Below are 18,449 nucleotides of genomic sequence, written 5' to 3' on the forward strand. Positions count from 1 at the left end.
GACCATCTTGAAGACATCAAGCAAACGTGTATATCGGTTTAGAAAAAAACTGGATGTTTGAATTTGAAATAGCTTGTCTTTCAAAGTCCAAAAGCATTTGGATATCCATTTCTGATCTTTTACTTTCACTACCTCTTGATACTGCGGTTATATCTTTCAGAAACTACAAGAATCATTGTCCGTCCTAAAGTCAGTCTTTTGTCTGTCTACCTTTACAAATATCTAATAAATGTTTTATATTTGCCATCTTCAAGTTTTTAGTTTTCTATCTGGACTGTTTTTGTAAGTTTATATCTTTCTTTTCATTTCTGTGTGGATGCAAAATCCAATAACTCCATGGTAGAAAAATCTATATATGTGCACATGTGCGAATCTTGAGTCTCCATGCACCTGTCTATGTATGTGCATGACTTCTGTCTAAGCTTGGTGTGTGTGTGTGTGTGTGTGCCTGCGTGGGTCAGCAGTGTCAGGTTTAGACAGTGTTTGTCTGTGGGGATTGTAGGTTTAACAGCGTTAAGCCGACACAAAGTCCTCTACTCTGCAGAAAACTGTTTTCCCTGCTGGAAAAACTCACCTCATCAGACCGACTGTCCGGACCTGATAGGAAGCTTCACGACCTTGAAAAGAACTTCAAAATGTCCCATTGAGAAATGTTAGCTAATTTCTTTCCATAATTATATGAAGAATGTACTAGTTTCCACGTCGGATAATGCTGCACTCATGATTTGACAGGTTGGCTACAGTTTTTCTGCCACCTATATAATCTTTAGCTATCTTTTAAACATTTCCTGCTATGATAATTTATGATTTTGTTTTCCCGCACTGAACATGTGACAAAAAGCAAAGTCAGATTTAATTTAGCGCAGTGTAAGGGTTTTGTTCTGAAGCTGGAAAGTTGAAAGCAGCAGCTCTGAGCTCGAGGGTCGGGACCGCCCACAAAGCTGGGAGATGTTTTATGAAATCTGACAAAAATATGCAAATGTACACAGATGTGTTTATATGGATGATTTATTCAATTTCCCTTTAACGCAATGAATGAGCACAGCCTCTGATAATTTAGCAGACAAAAAAAAACAATGTGTGTGAAAAGTAGAAACAAAACAAAAAAATATTGTAATTTACTGTCCAACTTCGCATCTGTGCGTATATTTTTTACAACCACCTGGCTAAAGAAGGTAATTCATGTTCAGTGGCTCGATTATAAAAATAAACTAACAAATTAAACAAGACCCAGAAATTTCATTAGTGCAATTGCTTTAGAAACAGACGCACAAAAACACAGAATGGACAGGGCCACATACACACATGAAGTGCACGCTGCAATTTGACGGAACATTTCTATTACCTCACTCTCATTTCTTTGATTGGTGGTTATATCCGTGTGTAATACTTAACTAATAAGGAGTTCTGTGCACCCGTGTCTGTTTCTGCTCGCAGCTATCAGACGTGTTTGTATCTTTGCAACATGATCTTAATTAAATCCATCTAGTTAGTGTACACTGGTCGTTTGACATTGAAATGGGGTTTGCCACCGCGATGGATCCAACAGGCATGCAAGCAATTAAGAAGACAGCTCAGTGTCTGTCGGGGTGTGTGAATGAGATTGGGTGTCATTTTATTACAATGAGTTACAGAAATGTAGGTGGGAGATAAGCGTAAGGACACATTTGGTTAAAATGAGCTTGGGGCAGAGAACGACAACACAAAACCACAAATTAAAAAGACACTCGAAAGGCCAAAGGGAACTGAAGGGCAAAGGGAGAAATAAAGAATGATGAAAAAAATGTTGAAATAAGGCACGAGCTAAAAGCACTGATGAATAATGATAATACTCTTAAATACACCTCATTGTGACTCTCGTATTTTTTTTTTCCTTTCAGTTTTTGTCTTCCTAGCCAAGCTGCTCGCAGCCCCACAGGGGGAAACCTTGACCTAAAGTGCTCTGATTTTGATTTACTGAATTCACAGCATGTGGTCCAATTCCTCGCCCCCTTTTTTCCCCCCACTACCCCATGGTCAGAGTAAAGATTACGCCTATTGTTATAAATCTGACTGTGACTACGGATCATTTGCCAGTCTGAGACGACAGTGGAAAAAAAAAAAGAAAGAAAGAAAGAACGAATGATCCGCGGCGGCTATGGTTAATTTCACATGAAATGTGCAACATGCACTTTCAGTGCTCTTGTGCTTTTCTGTGATTCGATCCACATGGTCCAACATTACTCAACCCTCCCTTGAATATTAAGTTTACTGGAAAAATAATCAGATGTTTGCAATAAACAGATCAAACAGTTAGACAACAGTATCACATTGTTTTGTTTTCCCGAACAGATCACAAAATCCTACTTTTCCCGACTACTGCAGTCTCCAAATTATTAAACTTCTCCATGATAACTATCTCTAGTAAACTGCCATGACCTGCTACAAACACCAGGCATATCCAGATACCAGCACCTGGCAGCATTCCTGCGGAGCCTTAGTCCATTCCTGATTTGCAAAGGCATCGCGTTCTAGAATATTCCTGGTTAACATTCTGCAACAGCTTTCTTTAAATCCCACAAGAGATGAAATTCGAATCACACAACTGTGACGACCACACTGGAATGATCAGCCCCCCCCCCCAAAAAAAACCCTTGTCTGATCCTAAAGGTGTGTTTGGCATCACTGTTGCTTTGGATTGTCCTATAAAGCTGAAGCTAGAGCTTCCTCACAGACAATGAGGTACCTGAAGGAATCAATTTCAGCCTCTATATCCTGCAGATTTCCAGTGTCCAAGGAAGTAGAGCTGGCCCAGAGCACCACCAAGCCCCTGCAAAGCTTCACTGGAGGTAAGGTCTTCTTTCAGCATCAGCATCATGCTTCCTCAATCCACAGAACAGCATCTCAAACCTTCTGTGTCTTATTCTAGACGACTTTGAGCTGAAGGAGCTGACTTTTGGGCTTCTTCTCGCTCCCCCAACAAAAGTACAGTAATACTGTATTTCATATGACGAATGCAATTTATACTACATTTGATCAACAATTTATTTTATTTAAACTTAATGGCATTATCCCCCCCAAAACAATGTTTAACAATGAAACATTGAAATTAATTGATTTCTTTTTTGCTAAATTGCCTAATCCAAGGTTTCGTACCCCCTAAAAGGTTACCTAGCAACCCCCCGTAGTCACGTTGTAATATGCGTCATCAGGGCAGCCCTCTGTCCATGTGCCAGAGCGCCCCCCCCCCCCCCCCTGCATGATCACCAAATGTATTATTTGCAACAGGCTGTAACTCACAGCTGTTTTTTCTTTTAAATGTTGAAGCATTGAATGGAATCTTTTACAGAGAATGTCTGTCTCAGCTGATTTATTTGATGACATTTTTCTGTGGCTGCTGAGTGGGTGTGGTAACAAGGAGCACAGAAAAAAAGTGCTTGCAAGGGCATATGGTTGTACAAACCTCTACTTGGCAAGATTAAAACGGTTCCTTTTATGCGTGCAGTTTTGATGAAGTGTTATACCGTTTGCTACAACAGCCTGAACCTGACTGAATCATACAGACTCTGCACCCACGTTTTCACTGAGTAAGAAATACATATTTCACTTCTATTCACATAGTAATGGCAACATCGCATTTTTGCTACATATCAAATAAAAGGCCTACGATGTGCTAATGAGTCAGTTCACAAAATAATGTGCACAGTCAGTTGTTTTGGGGAAGAACCAGGCTCGCCGTTTTCTCTCGCTGCTTCTACTTTCTGTACGAGGCCAAAGCTTTATTTTGTAGGATCTCCTCATCTAACTGGCTCAGCTTGCTACAAGTAAGTAAGGTTGTGTTTTATTTGATCTGGAAGACGTGCCTTATCCCCTCCCTGTTGGGTGTGTGTGTGTGTATTGTCGAAACAGGGAACTGGGGGTGTGATCATCTTACATTTAGTGTGCATTTTCTTACCAAATTGCAGATTTAGCTTTTAGCATTGAAATTACATCTTCCAAAAAATATCAATGTAATCCCAGCAAACAAAATGTTCAGTAAAACTGCTCATGTTATGACAAAATTATCACAGCAGCAAACTGTCCGTACGCAGCTTTAATTCAAATAGCTCCACCACCCTGCTGTTCATTGGTCTGCGCAGCCATCTTGTTGATGTTATATGTTCAAATTATTATATTCTAGATGTCATAAAGCTAATAAAAATCAAAGATGAGGGAAACTTGTTCCTCTACGACTCTTTGATGCTCTTAACAAAACTGTTGTTTTGTTGGTAGGAGCAGGAGCAACACCAATGCTGATTCCTTGTGGCTTAAACGCGTAGCGTGTGTGTGCAGCACTCGTGTGCAGAGGGCTTTAAGGAACAGCAGTGACTTTAGATGATAGGCTGGTGAAGGGGCTGATAAATCTTCAATAAACAGCGAAGACATGTGAGCGGAGACGGAGCACAGAGAGAAAGGACATGATACACTTCTCTGCTGCTTCCACTGGGATGATGGCAGCTCCTGCTGAGACGCCAAACTGCCAAGGAGTTTGTTTGCGAGTGCATGTCTGTGTGTGTGTGTGTGTGTGTGTGTGTGTGTGTCTATGCGTGTGTGAATACATGGGTTTCAGAGAGAGTAACAGATGGGGAATCTACTCCAGTGATTCTGTGAGGTCATACCACCGGATAGTCGTAATGCACATGCACCCACAGAAATAAACTACAGACTGCAAAGAAGTGTAGACAAAAACATGCATGTACGCGCACACACACACACACACACACACACGCAACAGCAGTGATGGAAAAGCAATTACTCGAATGAAGAAACTGTTCAATAAATTTGTTTTGTTTTGAATGTTCTGTGATGCCAGCTGTTGTGGGGAAAGGATAAAGGACTCGCTTGCAGCTTGTCACATACTGGAAAGCAAGAGAGTTTGGTTTATTAATATGGAAACCTTCCATTTCACTCCGATTCGTCGACAGTTTGCTAAATCTGTACATCTTTGCGTTGTGATATTCAGCAGAATGCATTTCCGAACAAAAACTGCTACCTCGTTCTCCTGGTAGTCGGTTTGAAAACTTTAAAGAGCCCGTTAACAGATTGAAAAAAAAAAAAGGAGTTTTAAGTGACATGCGAGAAGTATCAGTCTGGGAGGAGAAAGAAAATATTTTCTTCAAACATTGTTTTCTCTGCACTGGCCAAGTTAGCAGATATGTAGTTCTGTGAAGGTTTGTGGGTGTGTGGAAAAAAACAATCTTTACAGAAAGCCAGCACAGCAGGTGGATGTAGAACACACTTGTTATACTGCGGAATCTGGATGGATATGATTGTATGTTAGATAAACAAGTGACTGTGTGTGTGGGTGCGTGTGTGTGCGTGTGCGCAGCGGTGGTGGTGGTGTGACATCTTTGTTCTACAGCGAGCACAGACATTAGCAGACAGCACCAGATGGTGGGCTAAAATGAGACAACGGAAGAGGGGGAGGAGAAGACAGACAAGATCCTTCCATCATTTCATCATCATCCTTCTTCTGCTTCCCCTCCGCTAACACAAACAAGCTGGCATGAACCTTAATATGAATCACCGGGAAAGATTCCCTGGAACTCCATCTACACCACTGAACACAGTATATCAGGCTGGAGCTGTCCATCATTGTCTTTTCTTGTGTATTAAACCGTATTAAGTACATAATTCCCACCTTGCACCTCCAAGTGTTTAAAACTTCTGAAGGGCACTTCCTGCTTTGTGGGATTATGGTGCACTATTGTTCTTTATGACATTTCCCAGTTTTCACAAGTTATGGGATTTGTGTGCCCGGTGTCAGAATGACAAAAATGAAACACAGATTAACAAATTAATAAACTAATCTAAACAATTTCTGTGTCTCGCTTCACTCACGGCTGCACTGGCTCCTCCCATTTCTGCTGGTTATGGCTTTGTTCCGTCTGTATTCCTGAGATTTTGTTTGTTCGCCTGTCCGTTCAAAAGGTTTCAAGTCAACTGTCAACTATGTTGATTCCTTTGAGTGTAACACAACATATTTTAAAATGTTACCGAGTCAAATCATCCATCCTCAAAGATACACCCAGAATCTACCTAGAATGATGCATTAAAACTACAGTTTACCTATTGTAATTCATCAATGTTCACACTAAACTGCAAAGAAGAGTCAAAACATCAATGTTTCATACTCATTCTTCATTTCAGGGCGACGCCTCACACGTCTGCATTTTTCTACCACATCTGTTCTATTTTGCACAAGCATAATTTGCATTACCATTCATTTAAATTCAGCAACAACAGCGGAAGCAGTATTTTGGGATGATCCAAGTCCTTCTGGACAGCAGTATCAGCCGTTTATGATCCAGCTATAGCAAAGACCAAAAAGGTCTTTGTAACACACTGCCTTAAAAACTCTGCGATCAACAGCAGGGGAAATAAACATCCGATTAAGCATTGCAAACTCTGAATGACACAAGGTAAGTGAATAAAACACACACATTTAACCAGACACTGTGGTTACTTCATTAAAAGGCAAGACACTGATAAGGTTCCGTAATGTACTTAAAAATAAAATCTGTTCATGCTTTTTCATTAAACTCATCCATCAACTGCGGACAAATAATGTCCAAATGACCAAATACACAAAACAGGAACTGAAAGTCTACTTTAACTTGACTAAGATAAATACTGAAGTCGAACACGAAGTTTTATTTAATTTAAATTGAATTCTACGATGGCAATGCCTCCTCTCTCTGCGATTGCCTTGGTCTGATGATGACGTTTCTCATGTAGTCGGAGCTCTTAAAAGTGAGCGGCTAATCTTTGAGTGTCGTCTAGTTGAATGTGTCATTTTAACAGGATTTTAAGAAAACAATTAATCAAATCCATTTGTAGATCTCACAATGCGTAATAAGTAAAAAGCATGCAGCTTAATATAAATCATTGAATAAGTATAGCAACACACTTACATGATCTTAAAGGGCAGGATTAGTCTCTGATACATAAGCCAGGTAATAACAATTCAACCATCCTTGTGTTGTAGCATGCTTACTAGTGCTCTGTAATATTTAGGTGGTAGAGATGTATTAGGAGTATAGTCGAGATGTTCATGCTCAGACATGCTACACTGACAAACTGGGGACGCGTACATGTTTTTAATTGTTATTCTCATATAAACACTTCAACACATCGCTTCACTTCCTGTCCACTGAAACGGTTTCCTGTAGGGATCAGGGTCGCATGCTAGTGTGTTCGTGGAACTTCACGGCAGTCGTTCAGGAAACCTTGATTGATGAGGTGGGAAGGAGCCACAAAAGGCAACATGAAATAAAAAGGATAGAGTAGCAAAATATGGTTATATGTGAAAATAAATACTGCATAGAATAGCAGTAAAGATGCATGCACAGCCGTTAATCATGAAGGAAAAAACATGAAAAAGGAGCAAAGATGAATAAAATTTGTGTTTATTAATCAAAACAGTGTGGAAATTCAGAAGAAACAGTTTGGCAAAGAAAGGCTGGTACAAAATGTCATCAAGGCCAAGATTTACAACAGGCTCAATTGCTTCAATCAGAAAAGCAATCTAAAATATATATATATATATATATATATTATTACATGTTTTTTGGTTTAAAGAAAGAAAATAAATGGACAGTGAATTGCATCACCTTTCAGATTACTGAAAAAATGCCCTCATTGTCATGTGGGGTAAATCTCTATATAAAAATGTCTAGAGGCTGCTGAGCCGTACGTCATCCAGGCCAGCCTGTTGACCAAAAACAGGAACATTAGAGGTTTATTTTGTGTATTTTTTGGTTGTGTTAGACGAATCTGTAAGAAACCATTATTCATACAACTGGCCAGTGAAGTGCAAATCAACTCACGTTACCCTTGCTGACAAAATAAAAGCATTGTGATTTACCTCAACCTGGATGACTGAGACCCGACGCAGACACTGTGATTGGTTCTTACCATCTCACGAGGCAGGAACATGTCTTCCTGACGTAGCACCACAAGGCACACACTCTCTCCCTGCCGCGTGCTGCGCAGCATACACACCAGCTCCTCTTGGCCGACGCCGCCGATATCCACGCCATTGACCTAAACGAAGACAGAGTTTTAACTATCGTCTTTCAACACAGTCTATTAAAAGAATGACAAATGTGTTTTGTTGTTTCCTTCCTGTACCTCCAGTATACGGTCTCCAGACTGCAAGCGTCCATCTTTGACGGCGGCTCCACGCGGCAGAATGTTTTTGACAAGAATGGGACCGGGACCATGAACCGAAGAATCTCTGGTTACGACAGTAAAACCAAGGCCTTCTGAACCTAGGCACATAACAGACATAAAATGTGTAAAAGGCAGTGATAAAGAGCCTCATGCCAGTGTAAGCAACACGCCCAGGCCCATCTCGGCTCAAGGATACCCTGTATAGGTGTTTACTCCCTGCCTCGATATTTCCATTCCCACAGGCTTTGAGTGAAATCTCCTCCTCAGAATGGGCCTGAGAACTTCAACACAGTGTTGTTGACTCGGGGATTTTTGTGTCCGTGCCACTTTAAATCCTTTAGCTACAGTTGGTGCGACAGTATCTGCAGGTATGAAGGCTTTTGAAAACGGCTCAGATGAGGGACAACGAGACGGAAAAGGCAAAAGAGCAATGAGTGAAATGATCCGGAAAGAGACGGAATGAGATTAGAAGAGTAATCAGGGACAAACATGTGCAGGCACAAACCAGCGAGAAAGCACTCATAAACACGCATGCATGAGCAACAGAACGAACACACACACACACACACACACACGGGTTGTGTGTTTTATAGACTTAATTTAGTCTGGTCTCTTTAGCAGAGCCAAGTCAGCAGTTTGGTCCAGTATGAATTCATATCAGCAGAAATGAACTGATCAATAAAGACTTAATAGACCCTGAAGAGAGGGAATTAGGAAGATGGAGAGAGGAAGGGTGAAAGGAAGGAGAGTCACCCAGAGAGGACGCTTTATAAAAGTAAGTGCGATTCTGGTACAGCAGCAAGAAGTAAAATGAAATTATATACATTTGTAAGATGGAAAGAACTAAGAGAGATAATGAGGGACACTTAAAGAAAAACTAGAGAAGCAGGAAAAACAGATTAAAAAAAGAGTGGCTCAATCTGAACTGACAAACCCAAACTATGTTGATTTGCATCAAATGTAATTAATTCACTTTAGAGCTGATAGTTTTAATATTGTGTGTGTGTCTTTGAAATTTATTTTGTTTGAAAATAGCTAAATATTCTAACCTGTTGAAAATTAGAGAATAAATATAAGGGCATGTTTCAAATGTTTACATGGAAATATATACACTTTATATTAGAATATAATAAATACATCAGAAATAACATTTTGTTAATTTCAATAATTAAGCATTAAACCAAAGAAAGAACCTTCCTGTTTTCACTGTTGGAAGGCCCATTTTAACTAATAAGCATTTGAAAAAGTTCAACACTTGTTTAAAGCCATCGCACCATATATTTGCGGAACAATGGTCCTCACCTTTCTTTAGATCGATTCTCAGTCTTCGTCCTGCTCTCTTATTGGCCACCATACTTGAGAGGGCGGGACTTTTCCTCAGGAGGGGACTGTCACCCCTGATTTTGGGTGTCTAGGCGGACAGAGCATTTTAGAATATTTGACAGCACAAAAACCTGCCAGCTTTGGTGAATCACTTTGATGAGCATGAATGCTCATCAAAGTAATTTTCCAATGCACTCTGTACTGTGTTTAAATCTGTGCATGAGATTTAAACTGCAAATTCTAAATATCCTATATGTCAATAGTAGAGTAGACAAACTTACACTAACAGCAGATTCCATGGCAACAGCTTCTTCTGCCAATCGAATGGCTGGATTCTCAGAGGGTTTAAAGATGGGTTTGGCTTTGACAGTTGGAGGAAGCTCTTTAGTTTTGCCAATGCGGGGGCTGCTGTCAGGACCGTTGCCATACAGCTGACCAATCAGGCTCTTCTCGTAGCGGTCTCTGTTATTGGAAGAAATTACTTCCAAACGGACCACTGGGGAACGCATCGCCTGACGGAACACTTCCTGGGCTCTGAGAGGGTGAGGAGTAGAAGGAGGGAGAGAGAGAGAACAGGGAAACAGTAAATGTTCTGCTCAAAATGTAGTATTTACTGAATATCATTAATCAATCACAGTCACCAATCTGTGACAAGCAGAGTAAGAGGATTCTTTAAATTAAGACAGATGGTATAAATGTTATTACGTTTGACAAATGGAAAGAGTAAAAATAATTTATCCACCATCTAAGAAGCACTTACATGGTAAAAGAAAAACACTGTCCTTTGACATTTTTGTCATTTTCCCATTGACCACTGGTCGTACCATGCGTCCACTGTCTGCTGCTGATGATTTGTCTTCGTACAGAGGAGACAGGACAGAGAAGCGGATGCAACACAGAACCGTGACACCTGCACAGCAGGCCATTATAATCGCATGATCTATAAAGGAGACAATTCTGAAGAGAATTAGTTAATATCAGATTACGATAAGTAAATTATAGGGGCCGCTGTGCCAGAGGCAATCGGTGCGCAGCATCATTCACCTCAGATAACCGAGAGAGAAAATCCGGTTTATTTAAATTTGATTGGATTACAATCCTGTTATTTGAAGGTTAGATTATTATTAGCTGTATAATGATCATGAGGTTTCTGAAACTGGAGACTATGTTTGGAAAGTCACGTAGGACCGATTTGAATATGTCAGATGCCATATAATAATACTTCCAAATATCATATTTATACCTGGAATGGATGCCCAAACATTTACTCATTGAGTGCCAGCCATTTTCAGCTCAGTTATATGCCGAGTGCCCCAGTTTTACCTCATTTATCCCAATGTTCCAAGACCCACAGAATATTATTTACTATGACTATGCAAACACCTATGCGTTCCTACCATTTTCCTTTCCAGAGTTATTGGCCGTTGAAGAGAGGCAGATTTCAATGTCAGGGTTAGAAGTGAATGTTTGGGTTAGAAAAACATTATTCAGACCTTAATGGCATTGAATGAGTTAAATTGTGATTAAAATGATATAGAGACACAGATCAGCAGAATAAATGAAGTCTGCTTTATAATAAGCATTGTATTACATGCACACTACCTGTAACCAATGATTAAAAAGATAACTATAATATGTAGTTAAAATGTGGAGGAAGGAGCACTTGTGTGATCTGGTGCGATGACTCAAGGGTAACAATTGTTTTGCATTTGTTGTTTGTGCTACTCATTTTAATTAGTGGCTGACATTGCAGTATAAATTTATACTAAATTATGTTTCATTTTTCTCTTCCCTTTGTTTTGAATGCTCACACATGATGAATAACTTTGCAGTTTCCATCGTCTTTTAGGGTGACTTTGTAACATCTGTCCAGGGACTACGGTTGAAAAATAGCTTCTTGGCGAACTGCAGAGTATTTACAACGAAGCTCATTAACATGCCATCGTCTGTGAATGATGCACTGAGCCTTGTTCCTCAGTGTGAATGCGTGTGTTTGGGCACCACTGCCCGTCTTGGCCAATCGATCCCTTGAGTCACATCTCGCTAAATGACACAGAACAATGAAATCAGCTGCGTGGATGTATTTATTTCATCCGTCATTGTTATTTCTGATTGGACACAGTGTGACGTCACATTTGTGGAACAGAGATATTGTTATAAAAAGCGGCTACCTCAATATAGCTGCCAAGTGTGCCACATATTTCACTGAACCGAGCCGCACATCTCCATCCACCTGTCGTGACTGAACAATAGTGGCAAGACTGTCTCTGTGTGTGTGTGTGTGTTGCTGTTAGTGGGTGAGTGCCCAAGAGACCATACACGTCTTTGAACAATAGGTGCAAATTCCCATCTGGTGATAATCCATTTACCGGTACCTACAGTACAGCATAAAATAAACCTCACATACTGCATACGATAATCCCATTACCTCACTGAGTGCAGGACAAGAACTAGACGATAGAGACTCTGTAACATGTTGTCATCATTCCAACATCCACAAACACACAAACCGATGAAAATGGAGGTAACATTCTCAAAACATGTGTTAAATGTGATGGTGATGAAACAGTGATACAAATCCTCTGACAATGGAAAAGAAAATTAGAAGCACAACGGAGAAGGAGGAAGAAATAACCTCAGAACAGCATCCATGCGTTTTAGATGGGAGAAGTTTGATAGAAATATCAGGATTTATTTGATTTTTGCCTGATCATTTAGGTGGGGAACATTTTGATTAGCTCCATTTATGTTGTTTTAGTGACATACATTTGTTTTTGTTTCTAATGAACCTGAAACCGATGATGCAAATATGAAAGGAAATGGCCCTTGATACAACCTAGTGCTGCCTTATTAATATGAAATCAGATATAAACTGTCATTTGAGGATGGCATTTTAGGCTCCCAATGCTCCTGATGACATCATCATGTATCTGTACTCACCTTTCTACCACTTCCCTTTCAGTTCAGTGAGGAAGACTATGAATTTGCACATTGGGCCATTTCCCCGACTTGTATTTCAAGATGTACGGAGGGAAAATATCTTATAACAATATCTTTATTTTGCTCTCTCTATCCACCACCTCCTGTATTTTCATCTGTAACTCCTCACTCATCCCATTGTCAATGTTTATGAACAATAATTAGTGAACTTTTCAATTCAACACATTCTACATTTAATTTGTTTTATTTACGTGGTAAATGTGGGCAAAATTACTTTTATTCGAGTCTTTAATACTATCTTATTTTGTATATTTTCACTTTTTCCAGAGGAGATTTTGGACGTCTGAGACAAAGCGCATCATCAGTGTTGCACTCACTGGCTAAAGGTCTTGTCCATGAGGTCTGTGTCATTGATCATGACGATGCACTCTTCCTCTTGGAACAAGCCCTCTCTTCTTGAGCGACTCTCCTCCTCTATTCCCCGAATGTAAAGACCAAGAGACCTGAGCAAAGGCAGAAAGGAGGATGAATGGAGGTTCTCATCACTGCACTTGGATACACAATTCCATTGTGTTGCAGAAGACAGACATTTCTGAATGGAGTCCAAATGTTTTACCAAGACTGGGAGAAAAGCGTAGATAGCAAAATAGAGAGGTAAGAAATGTAAACCAAATACAACGTGACAGACAAGTTCGCACATAAGTGAGACAGAAAAATCAAGCAGCGTGTAGAATAACAAGTGACAGATGAGGAGAGATATAATGGGCAACCAGTAGGATGGTAGAAATGACTGAAGAGAGAAAGTGCTAGAGCATCTGTCCTTAGGGGTGCGTCGCCAAAGGCAGATTTCTGCTGCAAAATGGTTAAAAGTAGGTTAGGAGACGAAAAGGATGACGGGAAATGGTGGGGAGAGAAGTGGAAGGTGTTCGTGAAACGTACAGAGGAAAGAGAGAGAGAGAGAGAGAGGGGAAGGAGAGAGTAAGAGAGGAATTTAAGGCAGGGTCAGGTGAGTCATGAGAACAGCCATAAAAAACTCATCTGGTCTTCCTTGAGGAAATCCTCATCCAATGCCTGACTGTCCCACGCCCAAAGAAACCCCTACAGAGGACACGTTTCCCCTTTTGTGTGTGAGCGGTTGCCATGTTTGCATACCGCCAGGGCTCAGAACAGCTAGCATCAGTATTACGTGACATTAAATCTAAAGCAGCAACACAGATGAAACATTCTTTAAAGATCAGAATCGGTGCTCACACAGAGCTAAAAGCAGACAGACTTACCGTCCACTGAGTGATGAGCAGTAGGGGACCACATGGATTCCAAGAGGACTGTCCTCTCCCAGGATCTCCACCGTTCTAGTGAGGCTACACACACACACACAATATTAAATATCGGTGCGCTTGGAAAGAAGTTCATTATATATCAGTACACCCATTTTGTTGTATATAATGATGAAATACTGATCTAAAGAGAAAGTCAGATGAAGAGACAGATCTGGCTCTTCACTCCATTCTGTCTGTCCTTATCTCAAAAACAAACCAAACAAATGTTGGTAATTACATGTTTGTATTTGTGTATAAAAAGGTGAGGCAAAGCACACAGAACACATGAAATTCAAAGACAACAGAAGTTGTCAACATAAACAACACGCCAACAAAGAGCGTGTCCCTCCTGGGGGAATGACTGAAAAGCACCGTCACAGATTGGCGTGTCGACGTCCACGGCTGCATTCACTCTGCTGAAAATACTTTTATTTTGTGGTCAAGGGCTTAATCCATGACTGTGAACCCAGTCCTTAGAGAAGAAAATGCAGACAACCTATTCAAAATCAACAAAACTAGACAGCTTTGTGTGTGTGTGTGTGTGAGAGAGAGAGAGACACTTCTGTTGAATCATTCATCTGGATGAGTTTCTTCCTCTCATTTAGTCTCCGTCTCGTTTGGTCATTCGGAGAGAGCGCCTGCTTTACATTCTGCCTGTGTTGTAATGTGTTTGCGTGTAGAAGTGTTTGTTTGTTTGATTCGTTTATCTGTCAGAGCGCAGCCATTAATCCTCCCATGACCTTCTCCCTGATCCCTGTGTGTGTGTTTTGCCTAAGTGAGTTTGTCTGAACTAAGTTTCGTACTATTAAGTTCTACCTCCCGTCTCGTCCTCTCTCCGTCTGCCACTGGCTGCTCATTCTGTCTTCCCCTCTCTCTAGACTATCCATCCATCCAACCCTAAACCCCCCCATGAACTGATAGCAGTGCAGATGCTGATAATTTCCATGGAGAGGGTTGGTTGATGGCGGTGGGTGCCAAAAACAAGTTATGCTGCCTCCTCGGCTGTCACACAAATTTGAGTTAACCCAGACAATGGGAAACAAGGGACCGCAAAAGAAGAGAAGAGGGAGGGAGTCAAGGACAGATGAGGCAATGCTGGAAGATACTGAAAGGTAGGGAGCGATATGAGGAGGAAGGTAGGGAGCAGGCGATAAAGGGAAAGGAAAGGCAAGGATAAATCAGCATGTCAGTATGCAAGCCAGCTCACTGCTGTGTCATTTTAGGGACTGGAGCATGATGGCAGATGCTGCAGCATCATCAACAGTGACTGTCTGTAAACCACAAAGATTAAAGCAGCTTCTGACCGGGGCTGGCAGTCCGGCGTTGGTTTAACCAGCACTCTGGGAAGATTGACATTTATGAGCCCTCATGCTGTATCTGGAGCTGAAACGAGGAACCGGATCTGAGACCAGAATGATGTGCCATCGTCATTGGATGCTGTCACAATTCTCAGATGCTCGATTCTCGAACGAATGAACGTATGAATCGATAACGGAGCCCGATGTTCCGTTTTCAAATGCTCACTTTGACAATGCTACACGGTCATCTAAATCAAGGAAGACAATTCCAGCATTTAGGTTTAAGGTAATAGAAGGCTAATGTTAGACAAGCAGTCGTAGATACAAAGTGTAGAAAGGGTTAATGTCGTATTTTTATCATTATTTTCCTCACAAATTTGGAGTTGATTGTGATGTAACACAAGTCAAAAGGGCATCCCTATGTCATGAGAATAAATCCGAAGATGACCGTGAATGTTTCATGTAACTGTGGCCAAATGAACAACTGACAAAAAAAGTTTCTAAAAAAAACAGAGGGACAGAGAAAAAGTTAAAAAAGGTAAAAAGTCAAGAAGGTCAAGCGAGACATAATGAAATGCAAAGAGGAGGATGCACTGACTTAATTAGACAAGGCTAATCAATAACATTAATATTAGGGGGGAAGATGAACTCCTCCCTCTATCCCTCCCCACTGCAGTACTCTGATCTTTTTAGACTCCCACGAGAACAAACAAACACACCACAGGAGCACTTGATAGGCATTCGGCGTTTCCTTTTCTTTTGCGAGGCTGCATCACTGCGAAAAATGAATTTGGGGTGAGACAGAGACAAAATGGGTGAGACTTCATAAAGAGACTGGGCGCATAACAAGAGAGCGAGAGAAAAAGCGCAAAACACAGAGAGGAAGAGAAGCAGGGGGGGGATGAAGAGAGCAGGTGTTCTCTTTATCCACCTGCCACTTCACTGATCCTTGCTATGAAAGCGGCGGAGGAGCAGCGTGTGCAAACCCGGACCCGCTCTCGTCCTCTCGCTGCACCTCTTCCTATTCATTGCCTCGCTTTCTCTCGTTTCTCCCTAAGCTGGTCTGCAAAGAGCCGAGCGCTAAATGTGCAGAGGAGGGAATGAAAACTGGTAAACATGTGCAATACTGCTAAAGGTTAATGGAAGCACATGAAGTAAATACCTGCGTATGACATTTAAATAAACACCAGCTGCGATTTCAAGTGAGAGGAAAAAAAACAACAATAGATGATCATATTGTATGAAGAAAAATATCAATGTCCATACATGTATAGGCGCTATAATAAAGACACGAGTATAGGTGGAATGGAGCCAGATGTCACGCAGAACAAGACTGCAGGACTGCAGGACTTGGAACCAATCCCAGCTCCTCTTTTTTAACCCCACCCCTCGTTTTCAGTGACCCTCCCTTTTTGACTTGGCCTTAAAAACACACTGTTAGGGGTTGAAGTCGTTTTTCTTCAAAATGGGAGACGACTAGTGATGCAATCAGCAGATAGGTTATATCACGAGTAAGATAATTACAATATTTAGTAATTTATGTCCTTCTGCTGTTCCTCTTTCCGGGTCATGGGAGTTGATGGAGCCTATTCCCAGCTTGCCATGGGAACACCCCGAATGCGTTGCCAGTGGGGGCACACGTAGACAGACAACCATTCACGCACACACTCATACACTATGGACAATTTAGAGTAATAGATTCACCTAAAGTGCATGTTTTTGGATGTGGGAGGAAACCGGAGAACCCAAAGAAAACCCACGCGGACAGGGAGAGAATATACAAACTATAAATAGCTATTTTTTCAAAAGTGTGCTTTATGATATTAAATATGCATTACGCAGACATTCCTACAGTTTTGTTGTACATCTTACATGGTTATGAGATATATAACATTACAACACTATGAACTTCTTTTACAGGAACGGCAGCCATCTTTCTCAGCGGAAGATTTGGGATTGGCCGAAGTATGCAGAATCGATCCCAACAGAGATCAACACAGTTCAGTCTCAGAACAATGCAGGAAGGCTCTGTTCGACGTAAGAAGGCATTTCCCCATCCAGATTGTTTCGTGCATGAATCCGACTCACCTTTTTACCTCCCCAAACTCCTCCAACACAGTGGCTCATTTCACAGAGAAAGATAAGATGCTCACAATGCTATTCCAATAAACTCATTTACAGTAAATCTCTTTGCCTGTATGAAAAGCACATTTTGACAAATGTAATGAGTTTTCCAGTGACCATGCTGTGTGGTTAAAATGATGGAGACATTACTGTATTTATAGGTGTAGCTGTGCACCCGCCGACACACACACACACACAAACACACACAACAAAGCACCCACACACTCATTTAACCTATGCTTTATGGTCCCAATATTTATGGCTGCGTTTCTCAGATCATTTTTGACTTTTTTGCAATTTCAAGGATCGTTTCCCCGGTGACCACAAAAACCATTACATCACTTTTACATTACTCACTGCTGAGATGATTTCTGTGCGTGGGTGTGCGTGTATAAGACGATCCAGGCAAAGAATATAAATCCAAGAAATGTGAATGGGGCGGTGTCATAAATAATAATTTATATATTACAGTAAGGTGCCATAAAACTGTAATTATCAAACAAGGTTCTTTGGATCCGTTATTCAAAAGTCCACATTCATTATTTAGAACGAGCGAGACTCTCGAAAGCATTTGACTTAGTTTCTCTTGGACTACATCACCAAGAGATGCTTCCTGTCAATCACGACTTCTTCTTATTTCTCTTTCGACTCTTCCCATCCGGCAAAATTGCAATAAACACTGATTAATGTAGTGTGGCAGAACCTTTCAAAAGACAAAAAAGCCTTCTCTAGGTTGTTTTAGTCCTTTTTTTTTTTCCTGAAATACCATATTAGGCCACAATGTCAAGCTTAAAAGTGAAAAAAGCTAAAAATAAATAATAATAATTAAAAAACATTGATATTTGCATGTCTTTACGACTGACACCAAAATAACAGAAACAAACCTCTTAAATAAATAAACATTCTGTAACATTTAAGCTAGCTGCTTGTGTTCGCTTTGTATTTAAAGTGCATGAACCTGCACCCCCTCATTGACAAAATAAGCATTCAAATGCATGCTTAAAAGGCCCACATGAGACGGAGGCATTCTGCAGGCCCTCGCACTTAATTAAGCAGTGCTCATTAGCCTATGCACGTGTGTTACATGTTCAGTGGGTTCTGCCTCTGAAAAACATAAAGACACAAGTTTCTTTGTAGCTGCATAATTTAGTCTGTGTGTGTGTGTGTGCAATGCTCTTTAAGTTTTTACGTGTGTGTGTGTGTGTGTGTGTGTGTGTGTGTGTGTGTGTGTGTGTGTGTGAGACCCTGACTC

General features: G+C 40.8%; 1 protein-coding gene across 1 annotated transcript in view; it reads right to left on the minus strand.

Annotated features, from left to right (window-relative positions):
- Positions 1 to 18,449, minus strand: part of pard3bb (par-3 family cell polarity regulator beta b) — a 134,395-nt gene that overhangs the window by 79,845 nt on the left and 36,101 nt on the right. The window contains exons 6-11 of the mRNA XM_068746235.1: positions 13,734 to 13,817; positions 12,834 to 12,959; positions 9,798 to 10,050; positions 9,496 to 9,604; positions 8,152 to 8,291; positions 7,936 to 8,064 (exon numbers count right to left, since the gene is read on the minus strand). Coding sequence (XP_068602336.1) covers positions 7,936 to 8,064; positions 8,152 to 8,291; positions 9,496 to 9,604; positions 9,798 to 10,050; positions 12,834 to 12,959; positions 13,734 to 13,817 — 841 coding nt within the window. The remainder of the gene's footprint in view (positions 1 to 7,935; positions 8,065 to 8,151; positions 8,292 to 9,495; positions 9,605 to 9,797; positions 10,051 to 12,833; positions 12,960 to 13,733; positions 13,818 to 18,449) is intronic.

Source organism: Brachionichthys hirsutus, chromosome 12, assembly GCF_040956055.1.
Source record: "Brachionichthys hirsutus isolate HB-005 chromosome 12, CSIRO-AGI_Bhir_v1, whole genome shotgun sequence".
Classification (NCBI taxonomy): domain Eukaryota; kingdom Metazoa; phylum Chordata; class Actinopteri; order Lophiiformes; family Brachionichthyidae; genus Brachionichthys; species Brachionichthys hirsutus.